The following is a 23,774-nucleotide window of genomic DNA, read 5'->3' as shown; positions in this document are numbered from 1 at the left end:
CTTGTCAAACGTTAACTTCACTCTAATCTTTGAAGTTTCTCGAAGGGTACTGCCTGATGTGGCAGCCAGTAGAGTCATGCGTAGGATTCATGCTATTCTGCCTGTCAAACATACACATCAGGATCTGTGCATTTTCCCTCGTTCCTGATCTACTCCAGAAAGATTTTGTATACCTACGTGGCGTAGAGAGATTTTAGATATGAAAGTATATACAAGATACAAAAGTCAAGCTTGACGTATGGAACTATCTACACACTGCTTCTTTTCGCATGCTGAGTACTTGACAGAAATTAATAATAAGGATCAACTGAGGTTCTAAACTATACGGCTCACCAGGGCTACTGGATATTGCTGGAGAGCGGGATAGTATAGTAACATTAAAGAGTTTGTGTACCTAGGCACTCATAGACAGATTTAGTAAAGATGTAAACCAAGTGGTGTTGAATATGGGAACGCACAAGATCATCTCAATCATCAGAACAAGACACGACATCAAAGGCATATATGACCAATTGAGACAATAGATAGATAGTGTGTGACGACAGCACAGGTTGAAGATGCCTTGAAAGTAATTCTATCGATTCTCAAAAGTTTAGTTGTTGTAAAGTTAAAAAGTACCAGTATAAATGATCAATCTGCTTTTGAGTTGAGCAATCATAACTGTAAAAACATAGAAGCAGATTCATACAAATAAAGTTGTAATACTTTAAATGATAACGAAACTCAATTATCAAGCGATATATGTGAATATCAAAATTCCTATGATGAAAAGGATTTATGGTTGCGTGCCATTGAAATTTATGTTAGAGTAACTTTCCGACTTTTCTTTTACTGGAGGTATACCAGGCCTGAAATGTTAAATAAGTATAAAGCATAAACGAATATTGATTTATCCACTAAAAACCTTCTTAATATTTGACATGGAAGAATTGGGATTACTTGAAGAAAGATGACATCATGGACTTAAATTGCAACAGCAAGCTTTGGGCATAATTATGTACTCCATAGACAAAAGACGGTTGCTGTCGAAATAATACAAATATGATGACATATTTGGAAGAGATAACACAAATTAATGAAAACAAAACTAAACAATAAGAAACTTAAGAAAGCTTGGAGCCAAACTAGAGGCTAGATCCCAAAGCACATGGTATCTTGTCTAAGACATTAGGCGATGGAAGGCTTGCGAAGGATTCCTTCACACGTGAATACATAACAACAGTGACACCTATAAGAGAACGAGCTCATCCATATATCGGACCTACTTGTCCTCCTTCCTTTTCCCAACAGTAAGAAAGAGAGAAGCCCCATAGAGAATGTAGGACCTCCAACTTGCATGCAAGTATTCGAGTACTCCACGTTCAATCGCCCCATTTAAACCCACTGATCTGACGCAGATAACATTAACTGCCCTGAGCTTTACAGCTGGTGGGGCGACGGGACACGAACAGTATGTAGAGCGGAACATCTCTAACTGATTTGTCTGTAGATTCATAAATTAATCCTTATAACATGGTCCAAAGAAGTACAAGAGCATTACTTACTACGCTCTAAGCAGTTAATTGGAGCTCTGATAAGACGGTGAACATGGAGACTGTAATCTCGAACACAACAGCTAGATTGCCAGATAATATTAAGAAGCTTTATGGAAAATGGGCGAACAAGATTGCAGAGCAAGCAGTGATGAAAGAAGAATACAACGACGAAAATTGCAAATGAGAAAAAAAAACTTAAAAAAAAAACTTAGAGGTATGATTCGGCTTTTGTTGGGAAATCTTTAACAAAATATTGTATCCCACAAAGTTGACCTTCTGCTATTATCAGAAACATAGGTAAGTCGTTGAACATTGATGTCGCCGCCATCAACCTGCGCCATAGTTGAATTCACTTCTTCTCGCTTCATTTCGACGCCAAAAACGCTGACAGGTAAGTGAAGCTCATATTGATTCTCGCTCCATTTATATAGGGCCAGGAGAGTATTTGACGCTCGGGTCTGAAGATAGGTATGTTGGATAACGGAAAGATAGAGAATGATTCTTTATTAGTATTTACTCCAATGTCTCGAAGACTTTAGAGTCAACCTCGTCAACCCAGTACTTCCTTCCCAAGCGTTGAAATAAAAAGTAATGTGGAGCTGAGAACTAAATCGACGAACGGGCCATTTACTGGACAGTCAAGATCTTACCATGTTCTTTTTTTCTTTACGACTCCAAAAACACAACAAATGAGGGAAGAGAAGAAAAGAAGAAAGGAAAATAAAAAAGAAAATAGATATCGAAGAATGAGCAAAATATGAAAAACAAAACGACACCTGCAGGATTTGAACCTGCGCGTCCGAAGACATAGCATATCTTATATTCTGTAGAGGCTACAGAAATTCGAGTGCTACCCATTAACCACTCTGGCAAAGTGCCTTATTGTCTTTTGATGTTAATGAAGGCGTAAAGTCAAAATATATTCCCAGAATCATACAAGTCTTGATAACTGAGTTCTCTGTACACTCGAGTATAATCAATGTTTCTACTGTCCAATCATGCATTCTTGCTACACTTTTTAAAATGATTGACCACAATTGTAAAGAAAAGATAACATTTAAATCTGATAATTAGGATCAAGATCAAAGGAAACTTGCGACAGCAAACTTGTGGCAAAACATCGTTTACTCGACTCCCCGCCTCCCTCGAGTAGCTGGGCTATTCGTAGGAGAAAAAACAGGCGGAATTTGACAATTCAAATCTTCATTGAAATCCTCTAATTTAATTGAATAAAAAATAATTTACAAATGATTTATATAAATCTAAAGAGATCAAAAGAAATATTAGACTTTTATTATTCAGAAATATTTCGAATTTTTATTTTATATAATATTAAAGAGAAATAATTGAATTGTAAAGGATATCTTAGAAATGGTCAAATGCCGCCTGTTTTTTCTCCTACGAATAGGCTGGAGCTTATCATTGTCGGAATAACACTAATTCCGGCTCCTCAAAAAATTATCTAGAACTAGAGCGTCATTATTCCTGAATCCATTTGCGAATTTGCGGTTCATCGTATTCTTTCAATTTTGTATTATCACAATCGACATCTTCTTAATACGACACGACACTCAACCTACCCGCAAATCACAATCAATTCATATCTCAAATATCAAGATGTCTACAACTCAACCATCTCAATTTACTCAACCCGATCCTGCCAATCCAAGAACTACCCCTCTCCTCCATAATGCATCTCTCGCAGCCCTCATCGTTTGTCCAATCGTCATGCGTAAGTCTCTTCTCGATCCTAATGAATTGGAATTGGAATTGGAATTCTAAATTGTGATGTCTGACATTGTGCATTTCACAATTCCCTATCTAAATGCAACTAATTAATTCCGAAGTCTCAGTACTAAACTGACCTTTTTGCCCCATACAGTTATCCCACCCCGCAAAATGGATGCCTATACTTTCGCTCTTATGGCCACCACATTTATTGGTGGTAATCACTTAGCCTACGAATATACCGGTGTCTCAATGATGACCCGCATACAAAGTCGTGTATTGTCTATGTCAACTACGGAATTACCTGAAAAGGCAAAAGAAACTCAGAGAAGAGTACGAGAAGCACAAGAAAAGAAAAGAATGGAGGAGAGTGGAAAGTTTCTGGGGCAGACTTTTAAATCGCAGGACGAAGGTACAAAGGGCAAGAGTGTACTTGAAGCATTAGAAAAGAGAAGCGCTGGCCAACCAACTTCTGAAAAGGTGCAGGCAGAGGAGAAAGAAGGTGTTTTGGAAAAAATATGGCTAGGTGGCGAAGGGAAAGATTGGAAAGAGAAAAGAGACCAAAAGGAGAAGGAAGCTCTGGAAGCAGGCAAAGGGTATGGCGATCTGATTATGGAACAAATATGGGAAGTATGGAATAGAGGAGAGAAGAAGATGGAAGAGGTCAAAAAGATTGACGAGAAAGTGGTAGACGAGAAGAAGAAATGAAGGGTAGTGTGAATATACTTTCTAGGCGGAACGGGTATTGTATGAATCTAAGCTGGACGGGGCAAGGCGTTCAAGGTGCAACAGGTATGATGCTGCATTGGTGTAGATCTATCAGATCTCGGAGGTTTGAATTCATTTGCGGAAGATACATGGGAAGATTGGGCTACGTCCACTCAATATCTGTTCGGAGTAATATGAAATGGTCTCTAAGGATCGCGTCATCTATTTCAGCTCTACTCCTCCTCATTTTGCTACACAATACAGTTACACGTTACCACCCGGTGAGCAGACTTGAGATATTCGGAAAATTGAATTGACAACAGTCTGTCGCGCATGAACTCTATCCATCTATTCACCTCCACGTCACGTTCATCGGATCCCTTCATGATGAACTCAGCCCGCCGACATGCAATGTCATTGTTGCATGAAGGGATCCTTAGGGATTTTTAGTCCACCCATAAGGCGAAGATTCGACGATCATCACAGGTTCATAACTCAATCCACGCACTATTTTCCACCACAAATGTTATCTGCGACATTGAGGAAACTCTCGTCGCCCACAGACCTTCTTCTACTAAAACTCTAAACCAATCAATAACCTGACAAGGCATTCATTACAAGAGGAAAGTTCTCCAAAATCCACAATTCGCACGGACAATGGAGTGGAACTAGGAAACCTTACTTCCGTTTCACTTTATTGGGCTATGACCATCATATCCCCAAGTTCCAGTTCCATGTTTCTACCAATCTCTTCATCTCCAAATATTGATTGAAAATGTTTTAGTATGTATAATACAGCTATTCGGATCTAAGTAGTTCCTGCAATACTCGTTGCAAGAAGTTTCCTACAACAAGTCAGGTTAAGTGACCAGAAGGAATAATTGACAATGGGTATCTGATAATTTTGCTGATCTTTTCACTACTTATCTCAAAATAATTTCATCTGTCTTTCATTTGTTAGGCACGGGTATTCTCGTGGTGAACCATTGACCGAGTGTTTTTTGAGGGGAGTTTCATGGTTCCACCTTCTTGCTACGAGATATAAGTACATAGGCATTGGTAGCCTTGGCTTGAACTGTGTGTCTACTTGTCAAACTTACCTACACTTGCTAGATTTGAGCTGTCGTCTTTACCAGCACGCTGACATCCTTCCTTACATCAGTCTTTCAGTACTTCTGTTCACACACTCATTCTTGGCTATTATACCGTAACGAACTCAAAGACCGTCTTTTCTTGATCTAAGTTTTCTTCACCTCTTAATCGAATCTAACCAAGTTGAGGTTACAATTTTTCTGCAAAATGATCAATCATAATTCAAGAGGGCTAGTGGGGGATTTGGTAGATGCGGGTGTATATGAAGAGGATTTTGAGTTGGTTTGGGCAAATAAGAGAGATGAAGATGGACATGATAACGAACCTTCTATTCAAACTCCTCCGGGTCCTCCAAGTCCTCCAAAGGATCCAAAGCCAGCACTGCAATCCACAAGTACTGGGGATTCGATAAGTACTGTAAGTTTTAAATCACCTTTTATAGTGCCATTGACTCATGAAATATCATAGACAGCGACAATGACAACAGAAACATCAACGAGCATTACAACAGCGAGCGCAACACCTACTGCTACACTAATATTACAAACCGCCGCATCTGTTAGCTCTTCATCAATGCTTTCTATTTCAACGCCAGCTTCTTCCTCTGAACCCAGTAGTACATCTATCACTTCAATATATGCACCCGCATCATCTCCAACTTCATCCTCAAGGTCAAGTCCTGAGACAACAATAACAAGTACAACAACAAGCATGTTGAACGCAACCGCTTTGACTGCACACAACCCTACGATATCCCCACTTTCAAATGATCAAGACACGACGAAAGAACATCAGCATACATCCTCGGCTCTGGCAGTAACAGTTAGTGTTACAGTGATTGTCAGTTTATTGGTACTAGCTGTTATGGCATTCTTGGTTAGGAGAAGAATTTTAAGGCAAAGGAAGAGAGGTGATGTGTTGAAAGACATAGGAGAGAAATCGAATCCGGGAATGGAAGCTTGGGCTGGTGTGATACCTAGGGCTAAGGGGAGTGGAATTCGAAACTCAGTATTTCCTAGCATCAGGGGAAATGGAATCCGAAACTCAGTATTTTCAGGCATTAGGGGGAATGGGATTCGAAACTCGATTTTTCCTCAGGCACCTCGTCCCGCATTAATCAGAAATTCTTCGGTTTCAACGGCAGGAACCGTGAGGGACATGGAAAGATACGAAAAGGAAACAGGAGAAGGAGCATCGACTATAAGAGCGCCTTCGACTATGAGCTTGGATTGGGAGGATGGAGTATCGATTCATTCATTGGAAACCACTGATAGTGAACAGCCTCAGGGGTTGGGAGTTAGGCCGCAAAGAAGAATGTCTCTCATTCAGGATTCAGAGGAAAACGATATCGAGAGTGGGGATGGGAGTCAGGGAATATTGAGTTATTATGCCAACATGAAATATCATCGTAATCCTTTTGCGGATCCGGAACCGAACTTGAATATGGATACCTCCTTTTCATCGATCCAATTACCGAATTTTGAATTCGATACATGGGGTGACGATACTAATAGACTTTCAAAAATTAATCCGCAATCGCCTGGAGATTTGACGAGAGATAATTCGAGGAAGATTACACCGAGTTCATTGAGGCCCACGAGTTTCTTGAGCGAAACAGATACTTTGGAAAGTCAAAAGGCGATGGCAAGAGCTAGTTTTGGAGGAGCGCTTGGGCATCTGGGTTCGGCAAGATGGTCTAATCCTTTCTCGGCAAAGGAAAAGAGGGGAACTAGGGGATATGAGGAGATGGGGGAGCTGGAGAGAGAGGAGAGGGGTGAAGGAAAGTGGAAGGATAAGCTGAGTTGGGTCAAGGGACAAGTGGATAGGGTCAAAAACTAGGGGATAGGACTTGGAATCAAGTGTGGGGGATGTTGATGAAAAAAAAGGCGAGGTGGAGGTTGTAATATGCAGAGATGACCGATATAGACGGGGACCAAATAAAGATGGGATGGCGTGGGATGGATTCGCATGTTATTCACTAAATACCAGGACTGATTTTTGGAGTTTGGCAGAGAGCATGAATACCCTTCATTTTTGTGTCTATTCTGAATTCCCCAAAATTTACAATTATTTACTTTGTTAATTAATTCACTTTACTTCACTATGTCAGATTATATCAATCATATCATATCACATCACATCACATGACTTTTATTTTTCCCTTTGTGGAAGTGTATAAATTATGCATTTAATGTCGTAGGTAGGTAGGTATCTTTCGTAATACCTAATTAAAATAATTAAAATAGACATTCTGGAAAGTTTACTAAAAGTACAGTGCGCGTACGCACGCACAAACTTAAAAGGACTCTCGGAATATAAACTTTAAGAAGTTAGGTAGGTAGGTCTCGGTAGGTAGGTGTATCTGAGGTATTACGAATGGATAGGTAGGAAACATTGAGTTTGCGAAATAAAGTTTTCAGCCCTAGAATTGGTGAATTTAATTACATTCTACGGTGTGGTAGCGTGGGAGTTTAGGTTTAGGTTTGGGGTTGGGGTTATTTAGGAGATGAGATGAATAAAATGTTATTGTGTTGGGGTGGGGGGAAGTTACTAAAATTAGTGTCGATCGTTTGGTTGGGTTGGGGTTGGGGTTGGAGTTTGGAGTTGGGGGGGGGAGGGGGGTGAGTTGGGGATGGGATGGAATGGAATGGAATGGAATGGGATTGATTGGAAATGGAAATGGAAATGGAAATGGAGGTTTATTTTGATTTGGGATTGAGAGAGTTTAAAGTTTAAGGTAGAGGGATAGGAACAAGAGAAAAGGGACAAGGGAAAAGGCGAGAATTGTGAGGATTGTATGAGAGGTTTGGGGTTGGGGTGAGTGGGTGAGGAGCTGGTGAGTAGAGGGATTGGGATTGGGGGTGTATGTAAAGAATGTATGGTATGTGAGAAGATGGTTATTAGTTATTGGGGTTATATATAGAGGTATATTTATTGATATTATGAGGGTTTGTTTGGGGTTTAGAGGGAGAGAGGGAGAGGGTAAGCAGGGAGCCTGGTTAGATAGATGAGTCAATAGTGATGCTGAAGATGGGAATCAGAAGGGATTGAAATGAAATGCGAAGTCTTGATACATATCTAGGTACTGCTATCTATATTGTTCTATCTATGAGTGAATGGATATATTGAGATCTATGCGATTCAAATTAGTCTAGTCAAGACTTTACCGTTCTTGAATTCTCGTTTTGGAGATTGAAGTCGAGATGTGTATACCTACTGTATTTCTGTGTGAGGAGAAGGAATAATGGATACCAGAAGAGAAGATGTAAGGTGACATGATATGATATGATACGATATGATATAATTAATCTCCGCTTCGTTTCGTTTCTGCTGTTCTGTTTTTCGAGGTTGGGATTAAGCGATGGATTTGTTTATTGAGGGGGGTGGAGGATGTGGATATGGATATGGATATAGGCAATCACAGAGTCAATAGAAATTGGCAGTGATGAGGATATCAACAATAATCATATATATTAGCTAACTATCTCCAAATCCCTCCCATCCCGCCTCTTCCCGCCCCTTCCCGATAACTTTCAAAATACCTCCTCTCCCGCTCTATCCAACCTCTCTCCTTGCCTACACAATCCCATTCTCTTACAGCAAACTCATGCTCACTAGAATATATGCTTGCCACGCCTTTACTCCTCCCAAGCAGATCCGCTGACTATCTTATATACTCGCCTCTCACTCAATTCACTCACCCCTCATCACTCACTTCTCATCTATCACCACTCTCAGTTCTCATTTTCTCAGTCCTCAAAATCCGAGAATAACAAATCTGTATACATATATACACATATACACATATACACATATACACATATACACATATACACATATACACATATACACATATACACATATACACATATACACATACAAGATTCCCCAACTCCCCCCCTTCCCCCTCCACAAACTTCAAACTCCACATCACAACCCCCTACTACCATCAGCAAATCCACTCATAATCATCTACCATCTACCATCAGCAAAACGATACAAAGCCTCATCCATCAATGCATCTTCCATCCCTTATTCGAACAGCGAGGGGTTCTGCGTCTCGCGAACCAAGGAGACCTCGAGTCAAAGTAAGATACCTAGATAGCTTGGAGATCAATGCCCTCAAATATCTCCTCATCAGCATAGATACCCAGGTACTTCCGTTCACGCATGCGTACGACCAAATAATTTCACTCGGACATTGATCGAAACCTGCGAATAGATATTTTGACGATAGTGGTGAAGGGATATGGCAGTGGGAAATAGTTGCGTACGTCTCGACTTTTTATTGACAGAAATGGAAGGAGTGTTATGGGTGTTCATTATAGCTGTGGTGATGATAAGATTTATTCTTTGATATACCATCAAACAGGTTGACTCACTTCCCTCTCCGCATCTTTTGGCCATTGCAGTCAACACGACTTGTTGTATCACCACCGTCAATCCAGCTCTTGCTTAATGAATAGATTGTGCTTCAATCCGATTTGAGGGTTTGCAAAACGATCGAGGTAGCATTTTTACCTCACGGATTATCCAGTTCAGAGCCCACTTGAGAAAACACACTTGATTATGCAAATACGGAGTACCGTATAAATTTCATTCCGATCCGTTTCGGCTCCTTCATTTCTTGTACCTTGATATACGTGAAAAAGGGGCAGTCATTAATACATAGATTACCCATCAAGCTCCGTCCAAGATCCATATTCTCATACATGGCTAGCTTAAACGCCCAAAAACACCCTGCAATACCTTGATATTTCAGTTTACCGCCCATCCATCATCTAAACCCGCTCTTCAAATCACCAAGCCGACTGATCAAAATCAAACCTCTCCAACTCCTTCCCAGCATCCTCGACATCCTTCTTCGCCTTCATTCTCATGTAGAAAATTGGACAATCCTTACTACTACAAATGACTTCACAATGCATACTTCCCTGACACCTCTGACACTGTGTCCATAACCTCCCAAATCTGACTTCTAGATCCGATACTTTGTTGAGTTGTTTTTGATACATTTCCCCAATTCTAGGAGCACAATCTGTACATACTGCACCGTCTTTCTCGTGGGCTTTCACGAGGGGTTTTTTGCAGGACATGCATGTTGATGTTTTCTTTGCGAATTTCATGAGACCACCAATAGTAGGAGCTGCGACAGATATAGCACGGGTATGTGCACCTGCTAAGAGGGAATTGGCTTTCGTTTCTCCGAGGATAGGTTCGAAGATTCTGCCTAAAGGTTTGGCAAGTTGGTTATCGAGGTAATATTTTGTGTCGATAGGGACGTTGTTTTCTAATACGAAAATAGGATCCTCAGATCTTTCGAAATTCTTGGCTCCAGCAGATCCTTTGATGATGACATAGGCAACACGGTCACCTAATGTAGGTGCTGATCCTGCATCTCGTTTCTTCATACGCTCAGCTAGTTCTACATGAGCTTGTTTGGCCGTATAATCGGCTTTTGCGAGGGCTTTGGTGATGACAAGTTTTGACATGTCGATTTTGTTTTGAAGAAGATCTGAGATGGTATCTTTCACATAGCTAAACGAGGATGTTAGTTGTAACCTCGGACAGTTAGGGAGCGATAAAAGCTTACTCTTGTGCTCCTTGAACATCTTGATCGATCAAGATCATTCTCAGTACTGTTTCGATGACATTTTGAACCAACCGACAATTATCACGACGAACTGTTTCAATACCCTTTGTATCCATCTTGTCATACTTATCCGGATTTGTCCAGTAAAGACCGGCATATCTCTTCTTATTGATAAGAAGGTATGGGTAATAAACCTTTTCGAATTCCAACTTAATAGGCTTGATGAATTTCGAAGAGACATATTGTGCAGCTTCTTCTCCCAATTTCATTGCCTCTGCCAATTCTTTTACACCAAATTTAACCATGACTGAATCGGTGTCACCATAAATGACTTGAGCATCATGAGAATAACCGTTAGCGATGGTATATTTCGCCTCAACTTCTGCTTTTGTCTTTTCAATCATTTGACGACCATAACTTGTGGTACTACTAGCAATTGGTAAACAAGGTACCTTTCCGACAGTGGCACCAGTCAAACCGTACACACTGTTTGCGCTAATTTTCAAGGCAAGTTGTCGACCGTTGAGCACAGCCTTCTTGAAAGGATCGGTTTCAACAGCCAGTTCTCTTTTAGCTTGTTTTCTTGCTGTTAACAATTCTTCCAAAATTTGTGTCAGAAGACCCTTTCGTTGCTTGGTAGTGACGAACATATCTCCATTTGGTGTAACGATATAATCTTCATCCTTCTCAAGTTTGAGAGCTTCCACAACATCTTTCTTGAGTAATGTAGTATAGCAAAGATTATGTGCTTGAATAATACTTGGGTATAGAGAAGCAAAATCCAAGGTTGCAATTGGGACACTGTAATATCCTCTAGTAGGTTCAATGACAGTGGCACCTTCGTACTGTTCCTCAGATGAGTTGGATGATAGATTAGGAATAACCAATTTCTGTTCTAAAGCTTTTCGAAACAGTTGACTAATGAATTTGACTTGTTGGCCACGAGATAGAAGAAAATTGAAAGGAACACCTGTGACTCTAGCCATTTCCGTATAATTTTCTAAACACGAAAGTTTATCCATTAGACGTTGAGGTAGAAAAGCATCCTTTAGACAATATACAGCCAATCTTCGTCTAGACTCAGGGGTTCCATTGAATAATTCCGTAATCATAGTGTGATGAACATCTTCCTTTTGCTCGCCCAAAAATTGAGCACAAACGGAATTGAGTGTATAACTTCGAAGTTGATGATCTCTCTGAACAAGTTGTAATAAGTCCAATTGAAGTCGTCCATTAGTATTGGTAGCTTTTGTATCTCTATTACCCATTTGCTTGCTAGAGAAGTTGGAAGTTTTAGCTTGAGAGTGGACAGACTTTAATCGAGTCCATTGACTGAAGTTCTTGATCTTCAAGTGTTCGGCTCGATCTAGGAGATATGGGAAATCGAAATTGGCAATGTTATAACCAATGATGATATCTGGATCTACCTCTTCAAGAAAGTCTCTCCATTTCGATAACATCGTCTCCTCCTTTTTGAATTCGTGAATTTGTGTATTGACAATCAGACTAGTAGTATCAAGACAGAAGACATTTCGTACAAATGGTTTCTTCTCTCCGTATCGAGTGACGATATTAGCAATTTGAATAACAGGATCCTGATTTGCTTCTGGAAAGACACCCTTGCGACCAGCACATTCAATGTCAAAAGATAGAATACGTAAAGGTGCCATTTTCGCCCATTCCCCTTCGGGCTTATGCGCAATCAAGTCTCGATATGTCATTACGGCTTCGATTTGACAATTCGATTGTCTATTGTGTTCTGGAACTATTTCGTATTTCTTTGCTTCAACTTCAACCCATGACATACCATAAATCTGTCATTGATTAGATGTGTTAAAAATAAGAGTGTGGTAGGGGATGATAAATGAAAGGAGAAAACGAGGTTAAAAATGAAAAGAGCAGAGGAACACACCTTGACATCGACCATAAATCGCAACACATATTGAATGCTATCAAAAGTCAAAATACCATTTCCATCATTCCTCCACATTCCTTTCCAGTTTGCTTTACCCTCCTCGATAGTTGTCCTAACTTTGTTGATGTATTTAGGGTCCGTAACTGTAATCTTGATGTATGCGTGCTGTTTATTTCCCGTAAATCCATATAAATTCTCTCGTAGTACAACCGATACTGAATTAATAGCAGGCGTGTGCATTCCAACTTGTGAATCCAGGAACATCTTGTATGGTTCACAATCTTTATGTGTAAAACTAACTGGAGCGGCAACGTAAAGGTAGTGAAGGAAGTCTTTTACATGCAGCATAACTGAGTGACCAGTCTGTATATGGTATTAGTTATAGCCTCAAAAGGAATTGATATGAACCTCACCTCAGTGACACCGAACAACTTCACAGTCGCCTTTCCTCCATCATAAGTACCTTCTTCACATTCAATCTGCTGAAAGATTAAATTATCAACCTCAGGGTTGAAGTCCGACAGGCTCGGCCTTGCCCATTCTTGATCTTTTTCAGAATTATTCTTCTTTAAACTTTCCATATCCTGTGTCATTTTTTCCAGCACTTCCGATTCAAAATGACTAGGCTGGCTAGAAGCCAGCTTTCCTCTTGGACCATTTTGTGAACTCTTGAATCGCACTGCTGCTGGTGATGATGCAACTGGTTCTAACTTTCGTTTCTTTGCCCCAGTTGGAGGAGATGAGGGGACGTTGCTTTGTTGAATATTCTTTGCTTCACCTAAGATTCGCTTTTGAGGAACTCTTGATGGAGCCATTGTGAAGATTTTACAGCTTCTATGCTGCTAAAAGGAAAGGCGGAGCTGGAAAGATTGCTGATAGGGATTTGGTTTTCGGATTTGAGAAGACGCATTTCAATATAAAGTTCGCGTCAATCAATTACTTTTCGCGCGGTGTGGACGCGTCGAAATTATAGTGGACATGGATGGCCGGGCGGGGACGGATGGGAACAGATTCCATGGTGGCGGGTGTGGCTGAAAAGTGCCGCCACGATTAAGTAAGCAGGGAAGCATCCATCCCCAGGCCATCCTACCAGTATCTTATCTTGATGAGATGAAAGTAACCATCAACTAGGCTCTAGGGTAACCCTTTCCTGTGAATACAACTTTAACCAACGAACGATCTATACAACACCACCTGCATGCAAAGCATTTTGAGATCTCCTCTCAGAGGACCTATTTCAAGACCCGATATGCCAATGATTGGGTCCGGTATTCAGCATTTTCACAACCTGACAATACATCATTCCTGACCAAGTTGCCCGGGCACTCTTGATACACGATCTATACGATCTATAAGTTAAGTCTACCAGATTGAGTATCTGCTTCCCTCAATATTCTGCCATATTTCACCACACATCATTGCGACTATATCATTGAGACGGGCAATGGACTAAATCTAGTGTGAAGACGAAGAATATATCTTCACGCGTACATGATACATCTCTCTGCCCTCAACACACGAGAGCTCAGGTATCAGCATCAAAATCCCGAGTACAAAAACTGTTACATAATGCGAATATCCTGGCTTCAAAAATCGGGAATCGCTTTGAGATCTTTCTTTACTTGGAAGATATACTCTATCCGATGAAACCGCTCCATACCGTCGTTCTTATTATTTCCATGCCTCGAGGCTAAGCTTTTCCCATTTCCGCTTAGGAGGAAGGTCGTTGCCCAATAACAAGTGTTATTATTCAGCGAAATTCATGCATCAAACTTAATGACTGGAAATATGTACATGGAAGCATCCCAAAACTTCTTGAAGCTATACAGAATATGTGTGTGTTGTTCTGCCTTGATTACATCACAGAGAGAGAATCTGAGGAGCCATGTCGCCCGACCAACAATTTTCCAAGAAAGTCTTCGTTCTTTATATATATAGGCATCTTTCTTTGCATCTGGTTTATTGTCTAGAGATTTCTTTACATATTGGGAAAATAATACAGACTGAGTGTCATTGCGACCTGAAATCCTATTTTCAGCATTTCAATAGGTCGTTGGAAACGCAGTTTACCAATATCTCATTGTTCAATACGCACAGAATAATCTTGTTCCAGACATCAAGTTATTCCACCCAATCATACACATCACAAATTCGTTGGCTATTCGATAAAACTTCAAACATTCGATTCCTTCAAGATGAATATGTCCCATTCTTCACACTCATGCTCCTCTCCTGATTCATCAAAGCGTCGCAGGCAAGCGTCTTTCATAGACAACTTAATACACCAAATCCGACTCATGAACTACCGATATGAGGTTACATTCTCGGCATATGTGTTGACTCCAGGAGAAAAACTGTTTATGAATTCGATTATTCTTCTATTTATGAGTCTATTGGGGTATATTCTATTCTCTTGTTTAACCACTTTCATTCATCAAAGCATTCGGAGGATCCTTCTATCAAAAGTGGTTTCCAACGATCAACTTAGAGTTACAATAGGGGACGTGAGCAGAGCGGTCGTTGGCAACACAAGTTCTGCTTGGAGTAGGATCGCAGATATGAAGTATGGAACTACCATCTCCATCTCACTATAATGTAAGTGTAGAGAATCCCGAATATTTCTCCAATGCGATGTATCGATATCACCCTCAGATATAATAATTTCCGTTCAAGCACGCCCCAGCCGACGCACGAGTGAGACATAAAGGAGTCCATCGGGGCTCAGACTATCATTGACTCCCCCTCGAACAGTACCTACCGTGCAGGAATCTGATCATGGCGATCGAGACTGGTCCCGGAAAAAGCAGATTGAACTGAAAAACTTCAGGAAACCTCGACTAACAAATGTTTTACAGATGAATCTCACGTACTTCGATTGCTCATTTCCCCCCCTTCACCAGCGCCGCATTTTCAATTGTACCCAGTAGCGATACTATTATGACGGTGCACAATTGTCCTCCTTAGACATCTGCAGCGACTACGCGATATATTTTCCAGGAGCTAATGAATTTTATGATAACGATATACGATGATGGAGGTAGTTCGGACGGGTTTACTTCGATACTCATGACGCTCAATTAATGAAATGTCATTCGGTACGGGGCCCAAGAAAGGTCATGAAAATCTTTATTGGGGGCTGGATCGCGAACAAATTAAATGGATATTTTTTTCCCCATAATTTTCCTCATTCAGGTGATCTTGAACAATTTCATGGATGAGCTTCATGGAAAACCAATCAGCCTTGTTTACTTCTCACAGCCACTTTTCAAGATGTAAATAGAAACAAAGTATCGACACGACATATTAATCAATTTGATTGGATGAGATGAAACCATACTCATAATTCCTCCCGACTTGCGTAGCTCTCTCCACTGAATTGTCGAGTTGCCAAGAGTGACGCGAAAATGTTACGTAGCCCTGTTGCTGCTGGCTGTTAGAATGAAAGAAGACCAGCTTACACCACTCTGTACAGCCCTATCAATATTTTTGTATGTATGGAGAGCTAGATTCTTCAACTTGTTGGTAAGTGAGTCCCACTGGATCGATGCTTATGAATCAGGGCAATATAAAACCTCGTTCTGACGATGATCACGACTTGACAATTTCACCGGACGTACCCTTACTTTAGACAGCATGAATTCCTTTTGCTCAGTTTGATTCTTAAATCTTCCAAATGTAAGGAAAAAGTAAATCTTCACCGCACAATTCAACGAATTCGATATTCGAGCCATTTTAAGGTTCTCGGGCTGCTAAAAATCCCTACAGCAGCTCAGGTACAAGCCTCTCGAGCCTCTTTGGTTTGATGGTTGGTTCTGAAACGGGGACAAATCCAAAAACAGAATCTTTTCCGATCGAGTAACCTTACCTACCTGTGCCTACCTACCTACTACCTACTACCTACCTAGTACGAGTAGGTATCACCCAGTCGAGCCAGTCCCTTGCTTGACCATTCTCGAGCCTTTCTCGAGCCTTTGTTTCCCTTCTATCCTTACACAACCTTCTCAAGTGCCCTCGGTCGAGGCAGTGCTTCTACGATAGAGCAAAAAAGATCTGATATCCACCCCCAGCCTATCTGAAATCATTACGAGATTCTCGAGCATCTACAAATTCGTCGACTTTTCTTCTTCTCACACTATTTTAGAGAAACTCAAAAACAAAGTACTTATGAATATACTTATGAATAGTAACTGATCACCACTAAGATATTTTGACAGCGTCAAATCTCCACATTCGTTGCACATATTTAGCCAAGAACCTGCATTTCGACCTTGGGGATCTCTTGTTTCAGGCTTGTACAATCTTCAGACGATCGCAACTTCGACTTTCTTTTTTTATGTGAGCGAACCATTCCTACCTTTACAAACGATTCCTCAATAGTGTCAAGTCGATACGGTTAATCGATACATTCAAACCGTATCCAACATCGATAATGGCGTCGAACGATTATTACAACTCGTCTTATTCACATCAGCAACAACAATATCAACATGCCGAACCACCAGAACCATATCATAGTCAATTCGATGTTCAATCTCAACAAAACACAGTGCCTCCATCATATCATTCTCAAGTACCTTCAAGACAAGGCTCGATTCCATCCCGAGTAGGATCGACTAGACCTCACGAAATGTCACCAGTCTCACCATTCGAAGCCCCGTTCGATGATCATGTATATCCAGCACCAAATGTGCCGCCGCATAGACAAGAAAGCTCGAATAGCTTAGGACAAAATTCACAATACTACTCACAAGGGGGTGGTGGCAGACCTCATGATGGAATGGGTTACTCCAATGATGATATACCTCTACGAGAAAATCCGCAAGTGCCACCAAAGGACGCCTCGACAGATCATATTTATGATTCGAACTTGAATGATCATGTATATGATGCAGGAGAATCGGGAGTACCTTCGCATTTACAGAATAACAAGAAGAATAGAATGAGCGACGCTATGGCTATGTCACTTATTAATAAAAAGAAAGGCTTCCCTTTCGTTACATATACTCTCACATTGGTACAAGTGATAGTATTTATTGTGGAGATTGTTAAGAATTGTAAGTATTTTGATGCAGACTTTGAGTATGAAATACTAATATCAGATAGCTCAACTTACTGGCTCTCCCATCGAAATTCATCCATCCTTCAATCCTATGATTGGCCCTTCACCATATGTGGTTATCAACATGGGGTCAAGGTTCACGCCTTGTATGCATAATATGACCGCCATACCAGATTTAAGTGCCATAAGTTGGCCATGTCCAAATACAACGAGTTCAACGTCAGCCGAATGTTCAATAAGTGATCTGTGTGGATTTGGAGGAGTTGGAGCAACGCCAGATCAATGGTATAGGTTCATTTTACCTATGTTCCTTCATGCCGGAATCATCCACATAGGTTTCAACATGTTGCTTCAAATGACTATGGGAAAAGAAATGGAAATTTTAATTGGACCCATTCGATATTTTTTGGTTTATATCTCCAGCGGAATATTTGGATTTATATTAGGTGGAAACTTTGCAGCAACTGGTATATCATCAACAGGCGCATCAGGAGCTCTTTTTGGCCTCATTGCGCTTACACTACTTGACTTATTGTATAAGTGGAAAGAACGTGTTAGTCCGATGAAAGAATTGGCTTTTATCATGCTCGATATCATCATATCTTTCGTCTTAGGTCTTTTACCCGGTCTTGATAATTTCTCTCATATTGGAGGATTCCTTATGGGTCTTGTACTCGGTTTATCGATTCTTCGTTCACCCAATTCTTTACGAATGCGAACAGGTCAATCAGATCCGCCATACGCACCTGTCCCTACCAAAGCGAGCCAAGGTGATCGTGGTATCGTTAGTTTATTCAAAAATCCTTCGGGATTTTTCAAGGGCAGAAAACCAGCTTGGTGGGCTTGGTTACTTTTGAGATTAGCCGCCTTAGTCTTCGTCTTCATTGTGTTTATTTTACTTTTAAACAATTTCTATGTCTATAGAAAGACTTGCGGCTGGTGCAAATATTTGAGTTGTATTGTAAGTTTTCCCCTTATTTTGTTCGGTTGTATTCCTTTGTTGAAGCCAAGCTAATATGAGAATAGGATGTGAACAATTGGTGTAGTTTGGGCAATTTGGATTTGACAAATACTACGACGAAGAGAAGTTTACTTGATAGTTGGGATTCAATGGCCAAGTTGTATACATAAACCAAGATGCTCTTATCAAGCTTTTGGTTATATTTTCAATGAGAGTTACGAAATGGGAGGGTGAATTATGGGGGTGCGAGTGGGAGTAGATGTTACTTTTGCATTTTCGAAGAAGAAAAAAAGCGCATATTGTAATATGCATAGCGATGGAGTTGCTTTATCGGATTGGACAATATGGATTTTTTGTTACTCTGGATGAGTTACTACCAGACTTTATATCATACGAATGTATGAGGGATGATGAGACTCGGGTTGAGGAGAGTGATCGGGTAGCTGGGACGAGGAAAAGGGAATAAACTGCATCTTACTCAAGCGTTTTGATTCAAGGTCTGAATCTGCGGGTTGAATAACGCGTATACCATGATATATTCCAATAAAATTTAATCAATGATACCACTTGATGTTATTTTCCACGTTTATTTGAATGGCTTTAGTTTTTGTATTGATGTGTGTCAATTACATTAAGGGTATTATGCCATACTGGTCATGTCAGCGTTTCGCCTTCGTTTTTGAGTTTCTCTCCTGCTCATCATTAGCCGTTTGTATCTAGTCGAACTCGTTGTAACGTAGAGTATGTTTTACTGTGCGGTGCATGTTCATCATACGGATGGCTCGCAGGGTGTGTAACTTGGAAGATATGTTTAGTATAAACTCGTAGGAACAGTAGGTATTCCTATAAAAACGGAGAGAATTTACAAGTAAGCGAGGCTCAGGTCTTGAATCTCTTATTCCCAGTTCTAACTTTCTGTGATTTACGTAGGTACTGGTAGGTAGGTATATACCATTGAAGATTCTCTTGAAAGGATTCAAAAACTGTACTTACTCCACCCGACACCTTTAACATCACCAAATTGATCCACACCGCTTTCATTCCTCCATTTTCTAGATCATTCTGCCGTATGCAAGCTAAGGCGGTGTAACAAATATTCCGCGAAAAATATCATGTCGCAAAGACAATCTCAATTTCCATAAACAAACCTTCCAAACCATTCTACCTCGCCATCACCATCAATTCTTCTCATCATGGGACGCAGCGACAACAACGAACGGGTCGCCAAACCCAAGAAAGAAAAGAAAGCCAAAATCCCCAAGGATCAGCGGGTTCGCAAACCTAAACTCCCCAGGGATAAAGATCCGCTGCGTACGAATAAACCGGAGGTTCCGTTGATGAATCGCTCGGTGCATGCGAAATGGGGCGCGCTTTTTCGAAAACATTTGGGGGTGCTGGAGGCGCATTGTAAGGCGTTGGATAGGGTGCAACAGGCGATGAAGGGCGAGATGAAGAATTTGAGTGAGGAGGAGATGAGGGAGTGGGAATTGAATGAGGAGGGGCCGTGGAGGATTCTGTGTGGGTTGTTGGATAGGGGGAGGGATACGTTGGTTAGTGGGAGGAAGATGGCGCAGTTTGTGGTGAGTTTTTCTGGGGGAAGGGGATGGAATGTGGTATGATGGGGATTTACTAATGCGATTGCGAAATAGTTACCTCCTCGTTTGATGAAAGATAGAAAGGGATTGGGAGTTTTGGGCACAAGTTACGAACCTCTTGTTCCACAACTCGATGCTCGTCTCGCGGCGGAGAAAAATGGCACTGCTACTACCAAAACCAATGAGAGTCATAACGATAGTTCTGATTCCTCTTCAGACTCATCATCCTCTTCCGATTCCGACTCCGACTCCGATGCAGCAGAAGTAGGAGGATATGAAGATGAAGATGTAGAAATGGAAGATGCACCGGTTCCAGAATCTAAAAAAGATCCCTCGACAAGTGCGCCGGTGGAGACGGAATCAAGTGCGCATTTCTTTGTGGATACAGAACCGACTCCAATCGCAGATTTGAATAAGAAAGATAAGAAAGATAAGAAGAGGAAGGCGGAGGACGCTCTTGCGGGTAGAAAATCAAAGAGAGAGAAGAAGAATGAGGAGGAGAAAAAGGAAAAGGAGAAGGAAAAGAAAATTGAGGAGGAAGAGGTTAATTTTCAAGCTATGGAGGCACAGTTACAAGCGGAGGTTGAGGCGGGTATGAAGGCTCAGGAGGAGAAGGCTCAGCATGCGGAGGAGAAAAAAGAGAAAAAGAGGAAGAGAGATGGTAGTGTGGAGGATAATGAGGGGAAGAAAACAAAGAAGGAGAAGAAGAGTAAGAAAGTTGAGGAGGAAGTGAAGGAGGCTGAGGAGGTCGAGGTTGAGCCAGAGCCAGAGGTTGAGCCAGAAGTAGAGAGTAAGAAAGAGAAAAAATCAAAAAAGGACAAGAAGAGAAAAGCAGATGATGTTGCAGCAGAGGATGAACAAATCGATGGGAAGAGGAAGAGGAAATCAAAATGAGAGATTTGTAAAATCGAAAAGGAAGTATACTGGTACGGCATATCTAGATGGATTTGAGCAAATGGAGAGGAGCATTTACGCATTGCATGGACGGATGGAGGGAGGGATGGATGGATGGATGGATGTGTTACTTAATGAATTAAATCGGATTGAATACCATCTACATGATGCATGTGACTTCTTGTAATGTAAGTTCTGAAATTGAAATTGAAATTGAGATTGAAATTGAAATTGAGGTATGGGAAAGTGTATGGTTGTCCATGTTGTCACAAGTGTGATTGGCTTTGGTTTGCTTTAAGGTTACCTATTTTGTTTTGATGATTTGGATTGGATTGGATTGGATTGGATGTATTATATACACCATACAATCTTACCTAGGTATACAATGTGTACTATGTATAAGAGAAGCACAAGTCAGTGATCACATCTGCAGAGTGAAATGAATCAGGTGTCGAATGTGGGTGGATGGATGGATGGATGGATGGGTGGATGGATGGATGGATGGATGGGTGATGTTTAGATTGGATATGAAGATTAATATGAATTAGGAATTACTGTATGAATAATACCTTTGAGGTGTGTATATATGGTGATGGTGATGGTGATGGTGATGGTGATGGTGATGGTGATGGTGATGGTGATGGAATTGAGAATTGAGAGTTGAAAGTTGAAGTTTGTGAATGGTGTTTTTATAATGCTTCTCTTCTCTTCTCTTCTTTTCACTTGTATATATTGATTTTGTATGTTGATTTTGTATGTTGATTTTGTATATTGATTTTATATATTGATTTTATATATTGATTTTATATATTGATTTTATATATTGATTTTATATATTGATTTTATATATTTGTCACGGTCAATCCGTGTAAGGGCTGGCGAGGGCATGTGAGTAGCCCCTGCGGAGCTACTTCGGGCTGATGCTAATCCGTATATAATTATAAATTATAGAATTTTTATAGTTTAAAAGAATTAATAAAAAGTCTTTATACTATATTATATCTAATTGATTTATTGTTATTATCTATTTTAATAATTCTTTTTATTCTATATATAGAGTAATCCGTTAACTATTTTTTAATCAAGTAATTATCGGTATCATTATAATTTCAATAAGAAAAATACCTATTTTAAGAAAAGAATAGAATATCTATAATATAATTCAAGATCAATTCGATGAAATTATTAATCAATTTCTGTAAAGTATCAATAATAATATTTATTTAGCTTAATTGTATTTCCCTAATAACAACAAGAATATATTATTAATCCAATAATTTAAAGAAATAAAAAAAGAAATAGCAATTATAAAAGAGGCTTATAGGGTAACTATAGACTATATCTTATATATAATTACTCCAATCGAATATAACCAATCTATAATTGTATCGAATATAATCTATCAGAATATTAATCTTAATTAAGGAAAATTATTGAAGTTATAGAGATTGAAATAATATAAAGAAAAGAATATTAAAGAAACTAAGAATTTTTTTTTTCAGATAGAAATTATATTTCGAAGCGATAATGGATATTATTTTCTTATTAATATTAAGAAAATAAAATATATTATCTAATACTTTAAATAATTATCTCTAGCGATTTGATATTGGTATATAAGCAAATTAAATTATAAAGAAATAAATTAAGAAAATTTTAGGGAATATATATATAATACTATTATAAATAAAAGAATTAAATAGTAATAAGTAATTTAAAAGATTGTATATATAAAGCAAAAAGAAGGAGAAATTGTAAATATATTTATAATCTATTTAAAAGGCTTTAAGAAAGATATCGAATAGGAGGTAGAGAGTGTTTGAATCGAAAGGTTTTTAGTGGGTTTATTATTTAATATAGTTAGGAAAATATTAGAATTTTTATAATAATTTGAGTTATATAATAAACTTATAAAACAAACTTGTAAACTAGAAAATATAAAGAAATTATTTTAAGGAAAAGATATAAGGGATTTATATCGATTCTATAAGTATAATCAATTACTTTTTCGATATTAAAATATTTTTAAATATTTCTATTTAGAAAATAATCTGATTTTAATTGTTAAAATAAAGATTTAAGAATCCAATCAACTTTTTTGAAAGGAATCTTTTAAAATATTAAAACATTTTGTTAATATATTGTATATAGAATATATATGGATTGTTATATATTATAAATACTAACAGAAAGGGTATATTGCTTTGAACTATTGGAATAATTTTATATATAGATATTGTAAAGGAAGGTATAAAGAAAATAAATACTAAAATAATCTCTTTGAGATTATCTATATAGAAAATATTTAGATTTAGTAATTATAATAAATATCTTATTGATATTAGGTTTATATAAAGAAAGATGAATAATCTTTATAATTATAGTGATTTTTAATAATAATAATAAGTTGATAATATTTTGATGTTTTATTGATTTGGGAGTATAAGTTAATATTATATAGCAAAATAAGTATATCAAATGGAATTAGATTTTTATCAAAAAAAGTACTCTTCTTATATTAATAAATGATATTACAATTATATTATATAGGGATTATAAATTCTTTATTGAAATAAAAGATAAAAAAAAGGAAAAGAGAATCTATATTTATAGCTTTATATTAATAGTATTGAATCTATTATAAATAAATACTATTCTAGATTTTTTGTAATTATAAATAGTCAATTCTAATAT

The 23,774-nt window shown here is 38.9% G+C and overlaps 5 protein-coding genes across 5 annotated transcripts; 4 read left to right on the top strand and 1 right to left on the bottom strand.

Moving 5' to 3' along the window:
• Positions 1 to 3,152: 3,152 nt before the first annotated feature.
• Positions 3,153 to 3,971, top strand: EAE98_008188 (uncharacterized protein; the record flags this gene model as incomplete). Its single annotated transcript, XM_038955811.1, has 2 exons — positions 3,153 to 3,267; positions 3,418 to 3,971. The coding sequence occupies 2 exons, from the start codon at positions 3,153 to 3,155 to the stop codon at positions 3,969 to 3,971; spliced, it is 669 nt and encodes a 222-aa protein (XP_038807677.1).
• A 1,299-nt stretch (positions 3,972 to 5,270) lies between these two features.
• On the top strand, positions 5,271 to 6,902 carry EAE98_008187 (uncharacterized protein; the record flags this gene model as incomplete). The annotated part of the gene is made up of 2 exons (XM_038955810.1): positions 5,271 to 5,480; positions 5,532 to 6,902. The coding sequence occupies 2 exons, from the start codon at positions 5,271 to 5,273 to the stop codon at positions 6,900 to 6,902; spliced, it is 1,581 nt and encodes a 526-aa protein (XP_038807676.1).
• Positions 6,903 to 9,034: 2,132 nt separating this feature from the next.
• On the bottom strand, positions 9,035 to 13,519 carry EAE98_008186 (uncharacterized protein). The gene is made up of 4 exons (XM_038955809.1): positions 12,985 to 13,519; positions 12,569 to 12,934; positions 10,657 to 12,470; positions 9,035 to 10,601 (listed from the first exon to the last, which is right to left on the bottom strand). Exons 1-4 carry the CDS (start codon positions 13,384 to 13,386, stop codon positions 9,863 to 9,865), a joined length of 3,321 nt encoding a protein of 1,106 aa, XP_038807675.1. The 5' UTR covers positions 13,387 to 13,519; the 3' UTR covers positions 9,035 to 9,862.
• A 3,481-nt stretch (positions 13,520 to 17,000) lies between these two features.
• Positions 17,001 to 18,761, top strand: EAE98_008185 (uncharacterized protein; the record flags this gene model as incomplete). The annotated part of the gene is made up of 3 exons (XM_038955808.1): positions 17,001 to 17,625; positions 17,675 to 18,591; positions 18,657 to 18,761. The coding sequence occupies 3 exons, from the start codon at positions 17,001 to 17,003 to the stop codon at positions 18,759 to 18,761; spliced, it is 1,647 nt and encodes a 548-aa protein (XP_038807674.1).
• Positions 18,762 to 19,784: 1,023 nt separating this feature from the next.
• On the top strand, positions 19,785 to 21,080 carry EAE98_008184 (uncharacterized protein; the record flags this gene model as incomplete). The annotated part of the gene is made up of 2 exons (XM_038955807.1): positions 19,785 to 20,171; positions 20,241 to 21,080. 2 exons carry the CDS (start codon positions 19,785 to 19,787, stop codon positions 21,078 to 21,080), a joined length of 1,227 nt encoding a protein of 408 aa, XP_038807673.1.
• Positions 21,081 to 23,774: the final 2,694 nt, after the last annotated feature.

Source organism: Botrytis deweyae (genome assembly GCF_014898535.1).
Source record: "Botrytis deweyae strain B1 chromosome Unknown BDEW_021, whole genome shotgun sequence".
NCBI lineage: Eukaryota > Fungi > Ascomycota > Leotiomycetes > Helotiales > Sclerotiniaceae > Botrytis > Botrytis deweyae.
This window is presented reverse-complemented; position numbering and strand designations above follow the sequence as displayed.